This window comes from Gouania willdenowi, chromosome 24, assembly GCF_900634775.1.
Source record: "Gouania willdenowi chromosome 24, fGouWil2.1, whole genome shotgun sequence".
NCBI lineage: Eukaryota > Metazoa > Chordata > Actinopteri > Blenniiformes > Gobiesocidae > Gouania > Gouania willdenowi.
The window spans coordinates 8,510,850-8,530,790 of NC_041066.1; the positions used below are offsets into that span (position 1 = coordinate 8,510,850).

At 38.5% G+C, this 19,941-nt stretch overlaps 1 protein-coding gene across 1 annotated transcript; it reads left to right on the forward strand.

Moving 5' to 3' along the window:
- Positions 1-3,406: 3,406 nt before the first annotated feature.
- On the forward strand, positions 3,407-15,951 carry nt5c1bb (5'-nucleotidase, cytosolic IB b). The gene is made up of 6 exons (XM_028439582.1): positions 3,407-3,618; positions 3,725-3,892; positions 9,390-9,519; positions 10,599-10,721; positions 11,011-11,195; positions 14,873-15,951. The coding sequence occupies exons 1-6, from the start codon at positions 3,514-3,516 to the stop codon at positions 15,236-15,238; spliced, it is 1,077 nt and encodes a 358-aa protein (XP_028295383.1). The 5' UTR covers positions 3,407-3,513; the 3' UTR covers positions 15,239-15,951.
- Positions 15,952-19,941: the final 3,990 nt, after the last annotated feature.

Below are 19,941 nucleotides of genomic sequence, written 5' to 3' on the forward strand. Positions count from 1 at the left end.
CTGAGCCCTTTTTTAAAACGGGGCCTGGGGGTCCACCCCCCATTTCTGGTAATTTCCAAATTTATGGGAACATAGTTGTGTGATATATTGTTTCAAAGGTATTTCAACATAGACTATGATTATGCCTTTCACAATCTGGCCCCTTTTTTTCGGCAATTTCCATCAAAGTCGTTTTCTCATTTATTTGTGAGTCAAATATTGTGACAGTTGGTGGTACCGAATCATTGGAACATACCAATATATAAATAGGGCCCATTACCCCGTACGTGTCACTGGGGCATTTTTCAAATACCTACTCCTCCGTTAATGCTTGTTGAATCAGGCTGTAATTTGACATGGATATTCTATGAGCGGATGTCAAGAGCCTTTTTGAAAGGGGGGAGGGGACGAGGGCCCACCCCCTTTTCCAGTAATTTCTAAATGTATCTGAACATAGCTGTGTGATATATCGTTTCAAAGGCAATTCAACATAGTTTATGATTTTACGTTGCACAATTTCATTTGTTTTATTCCGTGGAACTGAGTCATTTGACTCAATTCTCGGGAACGTGGTACGTGCTATTTGGCTCGGAGATGTGGCCCAGCCGTAGTTTTTCCATGCTTACATCACATGACGCAGTCTTTTTTTTTTTTCAAATTGTTGCAAGAACCCTCAATTTTTCAAAATCTTGCAGTTTTCCTCAAATTATTCTACAAAATGTCTCCAAAATAAAAACATATTGGTCACAAAATCAAGGAAATGTGAAGATCCTATAAGAAACTGTGATCTGTAACTTATTGCTTGGATATTGTTAGTGCTTTACATTATTTACATCTTATTTATTTATTTTTCCCCGCCCATAATGTGCTACCCTTCTGACCTCCAACTGGTCTCTATTTGGCCCCTGAACTGCATGAGTTTGACATCTCTGTCCTAAGTCATTCTTTCAACTTTTATATATCACAAGCTTACATATCGTATATAACATAAAATACAGTATGTCATAAACTCATGTTATTGGCAGTAAATATAAATCAATAGGTGTTTGATACATGTTAAAGCACAGACTCTGGCGAGACCAAAAGCACAATAATCTTGACAGGACATCTTTAAAATACAAAAACACATTAAGGCCACTCAAAGCGTAACAAAAAATTATATAAGTGGCACAATGACAACACAAGCCATGTTTGCTCTGTAAATATGAGTGTAATGGAAAGGTAGGCCAGTAAAGAATTTGTGTAAAAACCTTGTAAGATGAGTAATTTCTTCCTGTGTTTGCAATTTAAACACCCTGATGTAATTACAGAAAATAATATACACGAGAGTGGATATTGAAATACACTTTCAATATTGAAATAAATTCAAGAATGCCATGTGTTTCTTTTTTTTACCTTGTCTGCACATGCTGTCAAAGGTCAACACTACAAGAAGTGTAATCTTTTAAAGACAGCAATACATGTTTTGTTATTGCAATTAAATAAATGAATTTATTTTATTGCATAATTGTGACCATCACCAGCCCTCCCTAAGGAAGGGTAAGAAACACTTTATTAAAGGGAAGATATAAAAAGAGAGAGCAGTGTTACACCTAGGTAAGGGGGTGGGGGGAGGGGGGGGAGGGGGGAGGGTTACAGGAAGGGGAGATTCGAGGTGGGAAATAGAAACGGTGGGGAAGAGTTGATTATTTTAAAGTGAGAGTGAGATGTGAAGTTGTAGTTGTGTATATTCTGCTTATTGTGTTATGTACTCAAGCCACTCTGGTGACAGGTGTGAAGCTTAGGTATAATGGTGGTGGCTGTGGACAGAGGGAAGGAGTGAGTTGTAATACCTAAAACAGATATTTGGGATCAACGTGTCTAAGCTTAAAGGTGCAGTCTGCAATTCTTATAAAAATGACTTTTTATCATATTTTCTAAAGCTGTCACTATGTAAGGACATCTTACACTAGTAGTTTGTGTGAAATAAACAGACTCATTGAGTCCCTCTGCTGCTCCTGCAGCCTTTGGCAGATTGCCAGAACGCACCACGACCGAGCAAAAAGAACCAATCAGAGCCAGGATTGTGTTTGATGGGCGGTCTGACAGCTGTTGCACACAGGCCACGCCCCTTTCCCGGAGCTAGAGCGCCTTCTTTTTTACAGTGTATGGTCTGGAGGAGTAGAAGATGGAATTGGTGACTTTTCTGCTTGAAAGGTAATTACTGCTGCTTGATTTACATTATGTTTTATTTGTAATTGTTACATGAGAAATCTGTGGTGCATGTGTTGTTCATGTGCGCGCAGCAGCCTCCGTGTGGGCTGCTGTAAGTGACATTGTGTTGTTGCTGCTGCTGAGGTGTGTGCACATAGAGAGAGAGAAGCGCTGCAGTAATATGCTTTTAACAGAGCATGTTATATTACTGTGATGTTGCTGTCTGACTAACGTTAGCTTGTTAGCTTCTCTGAGGGAGGGACTAGTCATTTTTCTACATTTATTTTTTGTGTATTTTATTCTTCTTGTGCAACTTTTGTTTAATTTTGTACATTTCTGTCATTATTTTTATTTTATTTTTTGTTATTTTTGTTCTTTTTTATTTTACATTACACTATTATTATTATTAATATTATTATTATTTGATTATCTTTACATCGCATTATTTATTCACTCCACACACAGTGGTGGTAAGCTACTATTCTAGCCATAGCTGCCCTAGAACAGACTGGCACAAGTTAGGCTGCCATACTGTACATTAGGCCCCTCCGACCTCACGTTGTTAATTTTTAGTCTCTCTTCTTTCTTTGCAATTTCTGTGTATTTCAGTTCATTTTTACAACAAAGAGCTTAAATATTTAAATCTTAAATTTTTCAGTTGAAGGGTTTAAAGAACAAACCATTCCCATCTAGACCTTTAGGGGTACAAATGTCAGTAAATCATGTTTAATTGAGTTGATGATTATAAGGGGGGTCACTTTAAGAGGTACCTGGATCCAAAAATGTACAAAATATTTATATTATAGATTCCTGATGTATTCTACTTTTTAGACTTTTATGGTGTCTCCAAAGTGTCATGATAAAATGTGTCATCCATGAATGAATTGTTCAATCCAATCTAATCTGTCTTTATTTACATTTTTACAACAATAGTCATCCTGTAGCGCTCATCACCAAATATATAATTGTTAAGAAAAACCCAACACTATTGTTGGACGCAATAATAAGTCTATCTTTAAAAAAACAAAACAAATACAAAACATGCTTTTACAATGACTGGGAAATGTCCACCAGTCTAATATAAATAATAATTGATACACGTTTCCATGGTGACCACTTTGGCCATATCTGGCCCATCATCAGTGTCTAATGTACCAATAGAATCATGACAGTAAAACAACAGATTTATGATGGATACATACACATACTACAGTACAGAGGATGCCTCCAGCTGCCTACGTCAGAGCCCAAAGCCACGCCCCCAGGCTGAGGGCTCGTCTTTGCTGCACTTCCGCAGTAAAGTTTGATTTCTTCTGTCCAGTCCTCCACACTTAGTGTAAAATGAGTGAGTTAAAAGTCTCGGAGAGTTCTACCTCAGCAGAGGAGAAGGACTGGCTCGAGGCCAAGGCTTTCTTTGACAACCTGAAAACCAACAAACCCAGACCAGTGAGTACATACTTTACATAGTAGGTTTCCCACAGACTACGTTTGGTCTGTGTTTATTTTAAAGGTGTAACTGTCTGTGTCTGTGCTCCGTGTGTGCACTGTCCAGCCCAAACCGCGGTTCGCGGTCACCATCGCCGTCTCGTCCCGTACTCTGTTCAACATGGTGGCAGAGAGGAAGATCTACGAGGAGGTCGGGGTGGAGGACTATGTGAAATTTCAGATCGAGCACGAAGACGAGCCCCTGAAGCCTGGGGCCGCGTTCCCGTTCGTTAAGGTGAGCTGAGCTGCTCCACACCCAGGCACAGGCACACACATGCAGGGCATGAATATTAATAAATAAAGTCTATACACAGTGTGTTCACATTATTAGTTATTTTAATTATCGAGACAAAACATTTCTGTGACAAAATAAACAAACCATTGAAAACAAATACAAACTATTTTAAAAATTAGAATAATGCAATATAGGTAGTGGCTGTCAATACGTATCCATATACCGCATTCTATCCATACAACACCCCTCATTGACTAGTTTAGGTCCCGTGATAGGTGCACCACGTGACCTAAACTGGCTAATGAGACGTTACAGGCTAACTAACCCTAACCTACGTTACGGACTAACCCTAAACTACGTTACGTATTAACCCTATCCATAACCCTAAACTACGTTACAGACTAATCCTAACCGTAACCCTAAACTACGTTACGGACTAATCCTAACCGTAACCCTAAACTACGTTACGTACTAACACTAACCGTAACCCTGAACTACGTTACGTACTAACCCAAACCGTAACCCTAAACTACGTTACGGACTAACCCTAACCGTAACCCTAACCATAAACTACGTTAAGGACTAACTAATCCTAATATTAACATACGTTATGGACTAACCCTAACCTACAACTACGACGGGCTCACTAACCCGAACCGCACGGAATGGTCACGTGACTTCTGGTAACGTCATCTTTTGTACGGATAGAATGCCAGTGCCATGTACTGAGTGTGCATCGTACTCAGATTGTATGCGCGCATGTGCGCACTACCGGAAAATTTATTTTTGGTAAAAAAATAATAATTCTTTTGTTTTCAAAGTGAACGGACACATGTTTCATTTGTTTATTGGATTAGGTTAGGGTTATAATCTCAGTACGGAGGTAAACTCAGTACGTGACACCGGTTTATGGATATGTATTACGTACTAGGAGACACTTCCCACAATATAGCACCTACTGGTATAGTGCAAATGTCCAGAGGGAACAACAACAATGGTACAAAGTGAAAAGTGAAAGTGAAATTAAAATAGAAAAGTTTTAGTGCAAGGACATTTCTACTTTCCTGTTTGGTTTTATTAATCAGTAACAAAAACCTTAAACCAAAGATCACAATGTGCAAACAACACAATTGAATTATATGGAATAGAACAAGAATTAAAATAAAATACATATAAATATGCATAAATATAGGCAGAAGATCAGTAGGTACAATTACAGATTTGTTTAAATTAATATTTAATTAAGAGAAAACATGTACAGTGATTATAAAGGGTGTGTTTCACATTTATTATACCTTTTCAAATTATTATTATTATTTATTTATTGGGGGGGGAGATTTGGCACCCCTACAGCTGATGGTACCTTAAGCGGCCGCCTGGGTTTCCTGGTGGAAGGCCAAATTCGGCCCTTCAGAGCATCCGATTTGGCCCACAGGAGAAAGTGAAAATGACAGAGAAAACATGAATTGTTGTGTAAATTGCCAAATAATTCAGTTGGAAATTGTTGTTGAAAGAAGTCTAACGCGTTCCAAAATTCATGCAATTTTTCTCAAATTATTCCACAAAATCGAGTCCCCAAATTAATTAAAAATTATATATTGTTATTAATGCCTTCCATACTTTGTCTAATTTATAACATTGATGTTGAAATTGTTTGTTTTCCCGCCTAAAACCTGTGCCACACTTGTGATCGAACTGGTCCGTATTTGGCCCTTTCCACTGTCTACAGACCGCCAACACACCACACTGTTCTGGCCCACATTAAACCCTCTTTATCAAATCCTTTTACATGACAGTCCACAGGAATCCACACACCCTAAATAAAACATTTCCATTTCAATTTGTGCAAGTTATGGAACAGCCTTAACAAAGCAAACTCAAACCTTTCTTCACTTTATAGGACAATTCATAGAAAAGTTATACACAGCCTTCATTCTTATGTTCTTTGTTCAATACAAGCTGCTCTCGCTCTCTCTTTTTTTTTTTAAAGCATTTTTTATCTAAATAAGTCAAATACACTTAAAGCAGGGTTTCTCAACCTTGGGTTCGTGACCCCATGGAGGGTCGCCTGAAATATTAACGAGGTCGCCTGGAATGTGTTAATTACTGATATACTGTATATTTCAATTGTTTTATTATTCCATTTCAAATTATATCACAACACAATCATAAACAACTGTGTTCTATGCTTTCACTTTTTCAAATATAACTCTAATTCAAATAAAACACAGTGGAAATAAAATAAGAAAGAAAAAATACAGCTGGCACATCATGTCACTTTATACACTAATCCTGGCTACTCTGTATTTGTTACACAGTATAACAAACATAATCACTATCCAAAAAAAGGTTGGGAACCACTGACTTGAAGTAACTTTAGGTTATTTACATAACCCCGGTTCTCTGATTAATATGAGTGAGATGTCTCACTATGGGATGCACGCCCCTGCTGCAGCCCTCAGAAGCAATAATCTCATCACGCCAATCCTGATTGGCTAGTGAAACGTGTCCGTCTGCCACAGGTAGTCCCACCTACCATAAGTAGTGCAGGCAAATGATACTTAGTCATTCAAAATAAGCACCTCTTCTCACTCACCCAAGCAAGCAGGGTAGTCTTGTGAGACATCTCGTGGCAGCGAGGAGATGGGGCGTGTGGGGGACCCCCAAGTGCACTTCCAAAAGCAAAACAGGTGGAGTTGAGGAAGGAGGAGCTTCCAGCTGCGTCATCGGAGGAGAGAGGAACGGTCAGGCCGGACTACAGGCATGTTCGGGACGCCGCCCTTTTCCCCGTCTGACTGGTTTGCAAGGTCGAGCCACCGCGCTCGTTCCTGCAGCACCATAGCTCCCATCGCTCTCCCTGTGGACACAGATCGGTGACAAACAACATCTCCTCCCACTTGGCCGGATCCTGAGTCATCCCAAAATCCTTGCACAGCTCAGCCTGATAGGCTGCGAGCAGGGAGAGGACATGAAGCGCTCTGGACGTAAGCGCCGCCACCTTTTCAGCCTTCTCAGTCAGGGCTGACTGGAGATGGTCAAACTTAGGCTTGGTTTCCGGGAGGACACTGATGACAGCCGCGGAAGCAGGTGCGCTGCAACGATTGCCTCCTCCGGAGGCATGCGGAACAGACCTAAGCTCTCCATCGCTTCACAGTCAAGGGACGAGGCACCGGGCACCCGGCTTCTGGTGCTGAATGGGCGGTCCTTCCATGAACGCACCACCTCTTCAAGCAGCTCTGGGAAGACGGGGAGAAGTTGCATCCCTTGTCGTGGGAAGTCTCTTCCCCTTGTAGTGGAACCTGGTGGTCTCAGCTACAACAACGGCCCAGGGGATGGCCAGCCGGGCAGCAGCAGCATGTTTGCACACGTGGAGCATGTCTGAGCCGGGGAGAGGAGAAGCTGGTGTGCTCTCCTCATCTCCATCCCGAGAGGCAACGGAGGCAGCAGGCTGTGCAGCCCGGGCCGCATTGATGAAGATGTCGTCCTCCTCTTCATCCTCTGATATAAGGAGTTCAGAGGTGGCATCTTCATCGTCCCCACAGTCAAGTTCAAGGACGTCTTCCTCATGCGGAGGAACAGCGGTCAGGTCGAGCTGGGAGCCCCAGCTAGCACCAGGCTCCACGGTCGCCTCCACGAGGACTCCCGCCTCCTCTCCAGCCGTAACAGCAGCGCCGTATGAAGGGAAATAAGGTTCATGTCCAGACAGGCTTGCTTGGTGTGCTAGCCATCTGCAGAGACTCTTGGCCGTGAACACAGTACAGTGTTGACACGAGCCGGGGAAGTCGATAGCCAGCAGGGCATGCTGCAGCCCGAGCAGACCCGGTGTGAGTTTCTGCCACAGCAGGGACGTGCATCCCATAGTGAGACATCGAACAAAATATCACGAAAAAGAACTACGAATATGACATCACCAAGTCAGTGACAAACGAGGTAGAATTACATAAGTTTCTACTTATTCCCACTCCATGTATTTTTATTAATCAATTTTTTTCCCTAAGAAGTCTTAATATATAACCAGCAATCATAATTTGTTTGTTTGCACCAATTATTTCTTTGAAATTAACATTTTATTCTTGTATATTGAATATCAGTTTTGATGTAATTTAGTGTTCTTTTGAATTCAAAGGTTTTGTTTTAATATCTATTCATTTCTATTTCAATAAATAGAATGTCTGTTTTTATATAATCTGTTTTTTGTGCATATCAAGCCATGTGGTGACATTATAGAAGTTCAGCGATTGAGATAAAGAAAATTACAAACATGAAAATGTTTTCAAAGAAGTGCAAAAAAAAAAATTCTAAACAGGTTTATGGAAGAGGAAGCTTGATAATTGGGAATGTGAGGAAAGATATATTAAAAAAATACTATTGCTAGATAATTATGTGGATATTTGTTTAGTGTATATAATACATATATATGGATATTTGTATAATGTGGATATACAGTATATACATTTATAAGGTGGTATGCAAATGTACTATGTATTTATATGGATGTAGCATATGTATGTACAGTATTATATATTTATCTGGACATTAATGTAGTATAGTTGCAATATATATTTATATGGAAATGTGTATGTACAGTATATATATATAATACTGGCAATGATAAAATGAGATAAACTGAGGAGTTAAAAATGGTTAGGGATAAAAAAAATAAAAAAAAGTGTACTTTGCCCTAATCCTACAAATTTGTGTACGATTTGTTGACATTTGTTTTGATTTTTTCAACATTTTTAATGTAATTTTATGTTTGAAATGAAGATTTTCCAATCTCTTTCTTCATTATTGTGACGTCAAAGTGACAGTGAATGCTTGTACTTACATAGACAATGATTTAATCTACATATTACGATGTAGATTACGGGCCACGTTAAAATAAAAAAGAAATCTGAGCACTATGAGATTAAAGTCGTAACATTTTGAGAACAAAGTCGTCATTTTATGAGAATAAAGCCGTATCTTAAAAAAATCTTGAAATAATACAGTATAGCGCTCAGAATTCCCTGTTGAAGTGAACGCAACTGATAGCCCTGAAGTCGACCACTTCCAGCCAGTCCCTCCACCACTAAAGAGGCTTTTTGCTCCAAATCAGTCTGGTTCTTTTGTTGGAACATACAAAAAAGTATAATCTCACTAAATGCACACAAGATCCTCTTTGTATATAAATTTTATTCTCATAAAATTTCAACTTTATTCTCGAAATATTAGAACTTTAACCCCGTAGTGCCCAGATTTATTGTATTTTAAAAATGCTAATTTATTAGGGCATTGGTATCATCAATTGAAATATATATAAAATAAATATGACTAATTGTTGATTTTGGAGAGCATTATAATAAGTGTGAAACATCTGAGGTGTTATTTATCAGTATTTCCCTGATATAGAAACGTGCAGCCAAACTGCGGTGATGGCTCCTGTTTAACAGTTGGAGTCTATATCTTCATTTGTAGAGTAAATCCAGGCCCTCTCTCCCTCCTTCTCCCCACACAGGCACTGATGACTGTCAATACTCGGCTGAGGGAATTGTACCCCGACAGCGAGGAGCTGTTTGACATCGTCTTAATGACTAACAACCACGCTCAAGTTGGAGTGCGTCTGATAAACAGCATTAATCACTACGGTACGCCGCATCCAAACCAAAGCCTGTACAAAGTGTTTCCACGCTGCTGCAGTCAAGAGCAGCACTTGTTTTTATAATTGTAATTGTAAATGCGCTGAAAATATAAAGTGTCGTTAGAGCACAAAGGAGAGAGGTTTTTATCTTCGTTGTGTGCAGTGGTTCTCAACCTTTTCAGCCCGTGACCCCCAAAATAAAGGTGCCAGAGATCGGGGACCCCCACTGTACCTGAAGGTGGTTGATCACAGACAAGAACAGTCATGTGGAGACAGGGCCATCTATAAAGGCGAATATAAGGGAGAGCTTTTTGGAGCTCATCCATAAAGTCAGCAAAATGATGGTCCATTGCTCTATGAATCTGTGATAACCACATGTATTTATTTATTTATAATATTCACTGATATCCAGGAAGTTTAGTATTATTTGAGCCATAGTATATAGTCATCTTAAAGATGTATATCCTTGTTTTAATCAGAAATAAGATGGGTTAAAAGTGAACAAAAATAGTGGAAAGGGTGGTGAAATGGGATTTTAAAAACCACAGAAATTGGTTAAAAGTTAAAGATAATTAAAGTGGCCAAAAATGGAAAGAACAAGTGGTAAAAGTGCTCAAAGTGTCAATATATAATATATTTTTTCAATATAATGTGAGTTAAAAAGTAGAAACAGCTTGTTTAAACTGGCAAATAATGGGTGTGACAAATCATGAATGTGGTTAAATTGGCAAAAATAAGCATAAAATATGGTGAAAAGAAAAAGTGCAGAAAATGTCTTGAAAATGGGAGGGGGGGGGGATGTCTTGAAAAGGCATTGAAATATGATGAAGTGTCAGAAATGGGGGTAATGTAGCAAAAATATATTAAAGGAGCAAAAATATGGCAAGAAAAAGTGATGAAAACAAGTTGAAATATGGAAAGTTTGGTGTAGTTGCTAAAAAAAGAATTGCCTCAAATTGTTGAAAAAATATTCCTAGTTTCTTGAAGGCATCTGGGACCCCCTCCTAGTGGGTCCTGACACCAAGGTTGAGAACCCCTGATTGTGTGCAACTACAATGAATACTTGTTTTTGTTTAACTTTTCCAGATTTGACAATAGAAAGGTTCTGCATGACAGGAGGAAAAAGCCCGATCGGGTACTTGAAGGCCTACATGACCAACCTTTACCTCTCCAAAGACTCTGACAAAGTCACAGAAGCTATTGAGGAAGGTAAGAGGCTCCGCCCACTGTCTTGACACGCGGAAATGTGCCAACACTACTCCTATTTGCAAACTTGGATGTTGACGCCTGATGACACATTCACACTTTAGCGTGAAATCTCTGCTTCACGCTGAGCCTCGAGTCGGAACTGACTGAAAGCAAAACAAACAGACAAAGTGTGCATGAAACACTTGAATCACCACAATAACAGTGAAGATGATTCATTCAGGTACCAATGGGAGACGTTTTGTAAAGATGAGCAACAGACGGACTGCTTTTCTTTTTCCACTTGCTGCAGGAATCGCGGCTGCCACCATGTTCACACCAGAGAAAGAGGTCGTACTGTGTGACACTCAGCTGAGAGTTGCCTTCGATGGCGACGCCGTCCTCTTCTCAGATGAGTCTGAGATCATCGTCAAGAAACACGGATTGGATAGTTTCTTTGAGCACGAGAAGGAGTTTGAGAACAAACCTCTCGCTCAGGTAACAAACAAGGACATCTAAATCAATCACATGAGAGATAAAGGTTTTCAGAGGAGGAACCTGAAACTATTGCTCATATTTTACTCTTATTTCACCCCATTTATTCATTTCATTAATAGATCCACTAGTTTTTGTGCTGCTGAGTATTCTAGATATAGATATTTAACTTGTACATTGATTTTTAAAAGGGATTCTTTTTCCTGCTCTGATTAATAGAATAGCTACAATGGTGTGTTCACACCGAATGCAACTTCAGCGACTATAGTTGCTTAAATTGCCCGTGATGAGTCACTTGAACATAGTCGAGCTTTTTGGCCGTTTCATCGCTTTAGTGACGTGACGACCGGAGGCGGCACTGAGAGGAGAGGGCTGCACACTTCTTCTTCGGCCCTACGTTTACAGCACTTATCATAGACAGCTCCACTTGTACTTAAAGGAGCAGTCTGCAACTCTTATAAAAGTGACTTTTTGTCTTATTTGCTAAAGCTGTCACTATTTAAGGACAGCTTTACATCAAACTAGTAGTTTGTGTGAAAGACACAGGCTCCTGCTGCCTTTGGCAGATTGCTAGAATGCACCTCGACCGAGCAAAAAGAACCAATCAGAGCCAGGATTATGTTTGATGGGCTGTCTGACAGCTGTTGCTCACAGTCCTCGCCCCTTTCCCGGGCCTGTAGCGCCGTCTTTTTTACAGTGTATGGTTGATTTGTAATTGTTACACTAGAAATCTGTGGTGCATGTGTTGTTCATGTGTGCGCAGCAGCCTCCGTGTGGGCTGATGTAAGTGACACTGTGTTGTTGCTGCTTCTGCTGAGGTGTATGTACATAGAGAGAGAGAAACACTGCAGTAATATGCTTTTAACAGAACATGTTATATTATTGTGATGTTGCTTTTGGGCTAATGTTAGCTTGTTAGCTCCTCTGAGGGATGGACTTTGGAAAGTTTGGAGGCAGGGCAAGAGAGCAGCCTGGAGGGAGGGGGAGAGAGGGATCTGAGAGTCGCGGACTGCACCTTTAAGGACGAGTTCATTCAAAATACACTTCGAATTTAAAATGCTTATTCAAGTAGTATGCCACTGTCATTTTGACCCCAGTAAGTTGAATAAGCAATACAAAAAAGTTAACTTCTTACTGCTGTTTGAACAATAATAAAATTCACAATCAAATCTCAAGGTATTTAGAAAATGAATCATTACAATAAACGATTTGAGATTTATACGACTTGATAAACGATGGTTAAAAGTTGTTTTTTAAATGCATCACTATCTATCAGGCTTACAGGATCTTTTAAATTAGTCTATTATTATGTTTTTTATTAGGGGCCAGGCTCAAAGTTGAGGAGCTCAAAGCCCGTCAACTTCATGACTTTGCTAGTTACGTCGGTTGAAGGAAGGTCGCTTGATGTCGCGTCATTTACATTGATTTTAAATGTAATCTCGTCGCCAGAGTCACTGAAGTTGCTTTCGGTGTTCACTACAACTATTATTAGACACATAATAATATATATTCGAGACAAATGGTTACAATAAGCCACTTATCAACTGCTCGACTACATTTATTTTTAGTGTTTTGTTTGAAATATTCCTGATTGTCTACAGACAAATCCACACATACTGATCTAATTTTATTTCTGCAGCTGTGCTTTCAAAACTGAACAATTAGTATAGGATTTCAAGTTTTAAATTGCTTGTTTACCACAAAATTTGCAAAAGAAAAATGGAAAACATGTAATAATAATAATAATCTGACTTTGTAACTTTTGTTTTGTTGAGTTGGTGTCTACTTGTTATAATAAGTGAGGGTGTAAATGTCAAAGCTGCAGGGATCACATTGGTCTCCCCTTAGGCACAGCTTGATCCAATCACATCTTTTATTCATACGAGTGTGTTCAGTGAATTTGGGGGTGTAACGTGGACAAAGGTAAACAGAAAACCAGTGCTCAATATTCTCCTAAGCAGAGACAGGAAGTGGAATGCTGCTGGACTGCTTTGTAACTGTCTAATGCTACAGAAGTGATGGTATGAATGAAAGAGATCACTCTTTAAAATCACAGCCGTGTTCTCAGTATTTGCTTTTCTGAGTTTCATTACATCAGTGGAAACCTGCTCTGCTGGTTTATAGTACATTACAAACAGTTGGGACTCTGTGTGTCCGTGTGCGTGTGCGTGTGTGCGTGTGTGTGTGTGCGTGTGTGTGTGTGCAAGAAGCAAGCTGCTCATACAATGAATGAATGAACCACCAAGTGATAAATGCGTACCTGTGGGGAATTCAATCAAAAGATCATATGAGACTTGTTATGTTACAGCCTCATTCCAAATTGTATTAAATTAATATATTTTCTCAAAATTCTACACAAAATACCCCATGATGTCAATGTGGAAAAGTTTTTTTTTTTTTTTTTTCTTCGATTTTTTTCAAATTTGTGAAAAACAGAAAACTAATAAATCACATTTACATAAGAATTCATAGCCACTTTTGATAGAAATTATAGCCTCAAGTCTTTGTGAATATGATGCCACAGTTTGGCCCATTTTTCTTTGCAGCATTTCTTCAGGTTTTTTTTTTTTAAACAAGGTTTTTTTTAAGCATCATTTAACACATACGTTTTCCAACATTTTCTTTTTCTCCCACCCTATAACAGAAGGCCAGGTAACTCAAGGATTATAGGTCACAAATACTAAAAAACAAAAAGCCACAATGAAAATCAATATAATGCAATAATAGATTGTATTAATCCTCTTTAATTGAATAAAGTATGTGACCTCTTTGACCCAGCCTACATACGTGGGTTGCATTGCGTCTTTCCACTTTTGTAAAATAATCCGTCAAGCAATAAGGGTGCAGAAAGCTATCATATTATCCTTTTTCTCACCTAAATTGGCAGCCCTCACAATCACTCCAAATACAGCAATAAATGGACATGGTTCCACTGTAGTATTACATGTCAGTAACGGATCCTTTCATGTGCCTGATCCTTTCAGATCCTTTTAACGCATGCGTGTGGGCTACGTCACTTCCTTCACTCGCAATCTTTACGACAGAGCTCCTGGGACATGATATTTGAATGTCAACCGATCACGTGACATTAGTTAAATATTTTAATAGTACACATGTAAATTTGTGACTGTTTTGTGGTGTTTTTAATTGTTAATTTAAAAAAAAAAAAAGACAAATAGACGGGGTTTGTTAAATACATTAATAGTACACTCATAAATATGTGACTGTTTTGTGGTGTTTTTAAATGTTAATTAATTAAAATTTAAAAAAAAAAGGCAAAAGGAAAAACCACCGCAAGATGATGTATACAAAAACAGATCAAAACACAATACACAACGTTGACAATCAGAAAACAAAAAGACAATTAAATAAAAGCCAAAATATATCGGAATTCACTCAAAACATAAATTGCTCATAATTTTTTCATTTCAACCTTTTAAATAGTGCACGAACTGCCGTGAAATAGGCTGACCGGATGTAGACGTGTTTGGCGCATGTGTTGAAAGGATTAGGCCCCGTGAAAGGATTGGGCACTGACATTACAAATTGTTGACAGTTTTAAAAATGGATTCCCACACTTATTTTCATCGTTAAATATGTGTGCGTGATGTGCTATTAACTGTAATTTTTGTATTACTCTTTTACATTTTTTACTTTTTATTTTACAAACTTTCTTTCAGGGCCCCTTGAAGTGTTTCCTGGAAGCTCTGGGAAAGCTCCAGAGAAAGTTCTACGCTAAGAACGAGCGCTTGAACTGCCCCATCCGTACCTTCCTGGTCACCGCTCGCAGCGCCGCCAGCTCCGGCGCTCGCGTGCTGAAGACCCTCCGCAGCTGGGGCCTGGAGATAGACGAGGCTCTTTTCCTGGCCGGGGCACCCAAAGGGCCCCTGCTGGAGAAGATCAAGCCTCACATCTTCTTTGATGACCAGATGTTCCACATCGAAGGGGCCAAGGAACTGGGAACCATCGCTGCTCACGTGCCGTACGGCATCGGACAGAAGTACAACCGTGGGAAACTCATCGAGGAACCTAAGAAAGAGGAATGAGCACCAAAAGCACAACTTATTCATTTTTTAGGAAAAAAAAAGGAAATGTCAATTCACTTTTTAACATTTTAAACTAAATTTCAGACATTTCTGAATTTATTTTTACTGTATAACTACAGCTGATGACTTCACTGTGTGCTAGTTTATAGGAAAAACCAGTCAAGACGGTTTTTTTTTTAATCAGTATAGAAAATAATTTTGCATAGGAAATTTATATATACAAGTGTATATTTTGTTGTTTTGCTTTTTTAAAAAAAACAAATGTCACTGTGCACCTGAACCTGTTAAAGATACTACACATAATAACAACAAATTTCTATTTTTAAATAAAAATTACGATATTGTTGGGGTTTTTCAGGCACTTATTTTTTAAAGTTCACTGGTTCTACTTTACTTGCATGTGTTTTAAACATAAAGCTCATCTTTGTGAGTTGTTTACACTTTATTGCCACATTTATCTGGCATTAGGCTGGAACTGGGTTTGGATTTATGAGAAGATTATAACACATCTGATGTGTTTCACACTGCAGACTTATTATATCTGTAGAACGCTACAGTGCACAACTATAAAGCACACTCCTAATGTTTTTAAATATATATATGTATCATGTAACACAATGACATCCAAGTGTTCCACTGCTTTGCTGTTGTTTCTAAGGAAGCTCAGGGTAATTGTGCCCTTGAGTAAATAAATGGTTGAATCCTTTCACTGATGTGTGTGTAGAAAGTAACTTAATACCTGCACTCTTACAAATCAACAGTAAATTGTCACGTCATCGTTATGAAAAGTTCATTAAATAGTTTTGGCCACAAAAGCCCAAAATGCGCAACTTTAATTAAACCTGATTTTTTTTATTTTATTTTTTTATTGTCTGGATGTGCTTCATACTGTATGTTCGCCATTATTAACAACATACTGATCAATTATCATAATAATCCATCAAAATGGCTCCATGAGATTATTATCTTACATGTGTTTGTTTTCTAAACACAAAAAGTTTAATAAGTGAGGAAATAAAAAACAAAACAAATCAGTTGAACCACTAATGCATTAGTGTCCATGTACATAATATAATCAGCCACTAGAGGGCGCACACGATTATACTGAAAATAAAAAAATCAAAGGAAAGTAACACCTTTAATTAAAAAAAAAAAAAGCCCCTCAGTTTAATGTTTTACACCTTAGTAAAAAACACACAAAAAGTACATATTTTAGGACTTCCTATTTTAGAAGCTTGAATTTTTCAGAGAGACATACTGCAGCCAAGGGGTGGAATTGGCTTATAAAGAATATTTAAAAGGAAAGTTTTCAGGCTTCAGTTTAAAATATTAATTGTATTTTGTATCACATTCATTAGTCATGAATAAAAATGTTAAGAAAAAACTGGTTTGCATTATTTAAGTATTTTGCTTGGAATGCTCTTGCTGTTCAGTTCCTGCGAATGAGCCGATGATGGTTTTATTCTACTCCAGGTTTGTGTTTTGGTAGAATGTGTTCTAAGATTTGTAACTTATCTTTTAATCTATCAAAAATGGTATTATTTGGTTAGAAAAACACAAGTAATCCCAAATACATAGAAAACCATACAGAAGTAAACTTTTTGGAGATTTTTCTCCAAAGGTGTGAGATTCTCCAATCCTTTTATTAAAACGATCTGTGTACTAAGATCATCCTGCTTTTTTGTTTTTTTTTTGTAAATTTTGTCTAATTTTACCGACCAGTGACTAGGGACACTCCTGTTTTTGTAAGTTTAACGGTTAGTGATTAATTAGCAAAGATAAACACAAAATTTCCCATTCAAACCTATTGGGACAGTAAACACACCGTCCCCTGCTGTTAGTCATTAATACAGTTAATTACTGTATTATACTGACTCCAAGAGGTAATTCTGACTCAGAGTTCTACTGATTCCGAGGGGTTATACCTAGTTATACTGCCTCAGAGGGGTTATACTGACAGTTATACTGACTCTGAGGGGTTATACAGAGAGTTGTACTGATTCCGAGGGGTTATACCTAGTTATGCTGACTCTGAGGGGTTATACTGAGAGTTATACTGACTCCGTGAAGTTATACTGACTCTGAGGGGTTATACAAAGAGTTCTACTGATTCCGAGGGGTTATACTGAGTTATACTGCCTCAGAGGGGTTATACAGAGACTTATACTGACTCTGAGGAGTTATACAGAGAGTTATACTGACTCCGAGGGGTTATACTGAGTTATACTGACTCTGAGGGGTTATACTGACAGTTATACTGACTCCGAGGGGTTATACTGAGTTATACTGACTCTGAGGGGTTATACTGACTCCGAGGGGTTATACGAAGAGTTCTACTGATTCCGAGGGGTTATACCTAGTTATGCTGACTCTGAGGGGTTATACTGAGTTATACTGACTCTGTGAAGTTCTACTGACTCTGAGGGGTTATACAATGACAGTTATACTGACTCCGTGGAGTTATACTGAGAGTTATACTGACTCCGAGGTATTCAGTTTACGCATCCTCACTTGCATTTCTTTTGTTTCCGTAATGTTTGGAATCAATCTTATTTTATGTGTTGTGTAGTGAGGTGAGTTGCACATTTTCTCGTGTCATTGAATGCACCACTGCTGCATGTACCAGTCCCTGCCACTCTGTGGGTCTTAATCAGCTAATCTAGACCACCTGTGCACCTCTTAGGTTTCGTCATACCTGAACTGTTTGCTTGGGTTGGTGTGGCAGGGATGTAAGTAGCTAATGTCTGTTTTACTCTGACAAACATGAATGTTGGCCCCTGTTTAAGGCCTGTGTTAAATTCTACACAGCCCTAGAACAGGGGCCAACATTTTAATTCATGTAATTCTGCTCCAGCTTTATCACTGCTTATTTTAATGCCTGAGTCATGTTCTCTAGTCTAGTATTTATTTTTGGTTCTTCCCACTTAACTATTTGTTGTGTGTGTGTTACTAATATATTTTGCTGTGTTTTGAATAAAGCAATTAAAAATAATAATAAAGTCAATTTATATTAAGAGACTTGTAAATACAGATTGTAATGATTGTACAGGACCATACCTGTGTTCATCATGGGGGGCTTACCTGGGCATTCAGTAATATGGAACCCTCTCTTTAGTTCAGGGGTTCTCAACCTTGGGGTTGGGACCCCATTTGAGGTTGCTAGACACTATGAGGGGGTCGCCAGATGCCTTCAAGAAACTAAGATTTATTGAATAATGAGCCTATTTTTCTGCTTATTTATTTTTGTTTTTTTTTACCTTTTTTTTCTGCAACTAAACCAAACTTGCTGTGTTTTAACCTTTTTCTTGTCATATGTTTACTCCTTTTAATGCCTTTTCTGGACATTTTTTCCACTTTCAAGACATTTTCAGCACTTATTAACCCTTTCCACCACTTTTCCCACCTAACGTCACATATGTTGACCCATTATTGTCACTTTTAACCTTCCACAATTTCTCATTCCCATTATTTGTTATTTTAAACTAATTGTTTTAATACCCCCATTTTTCTTTTTTTTTTTAAACTGCTTTTTCTGTTTATTTTTGTGCACTCCAATGTGCAACTTTTAACCCTTTTTTGTGGATTTTTTTAAAAATCCCATTTCACCACATTTTCCACCTTTTTGGACACTTTTAACCCATTATATATACCCTATTTTTCAAAAAGTTGAAGTTTGGTGTTCTTCAGCAGCAGGGTCGGGTTTATGCTATTGATGGCTTCGTTACGTAAAGCGGCTATGATTTCTGACCCGCCCATTAAATCCTGAACACAATAATTTGAAACAGTTTGTGAAGCCTAGCTCCACAATTACATTATAAATGGTTGAATGGCTTTTTACATGTTTTAAGGAGTACATTTATGAGCTATTTAATGTGTTTAGAAGAAAATATCAGAATTTGCTTTAAGATGACTACACTATGGCCCAAATAATAATGAACTTCCAGTGGATATTAATCAGATGTGGTTATCAAAGATTCATAGAACAATGGACCATCATTTTGCTGACTTTATGGATGGGCCCCAAAAAGCTCTCCCCTTTACTACCCCTTATAGATGACCCTGTCTTTATGTTTAACCACCTTCAGGTACTGTGGGGGTCCCCTGTCTCTGGCACCTTTATTTTGGAGGTTGCAGCTTAAAAATGTTGACAACCACTGGTGCAGTGGCCCCGCCCTCATGCTATTTACAATTTGCACATGTGGTTACAGTGGCTTTTGGTTTCCTTGTAATTTTTGACATCTTTATTTATTGCGTCTCTGTGCTTTCAGTTATTCCTGTTTGTGTCTCACACCCAGTGTGGTCAGTGTGTGTGTGTGCTGTGAGGTATTAGACTCCCTCCTGTGATTCCCTCCCTCACTGTTTATAGGAGTGTTTGGCCAATGTGTGCTTGGTGCATTTTCTTAATGTCCCTGGATTCCTTCATGTAGGCATAAGCCCTGTTGTTTTGAAGAACAAAGGCAAGGGGATGACTGGCTGCTCAAAGTGTTTAAAGTATAGCAGTTTGGGGTGCTCTTGGATAAACAGGGGGAAGAAATCAGGCACTCCAAAATTGGAAAAAATCAAATGGAGGAAAATGATTTTTAAAAAGCTTTTATTGTAATTGTCAAATCATTAAAAAGCCAACATTTTTTGACCAAACATGGTCTTGATCAGGGCTAACCTACATTTCTGGATGTTATCACACCTATATATAGAGATCAGCC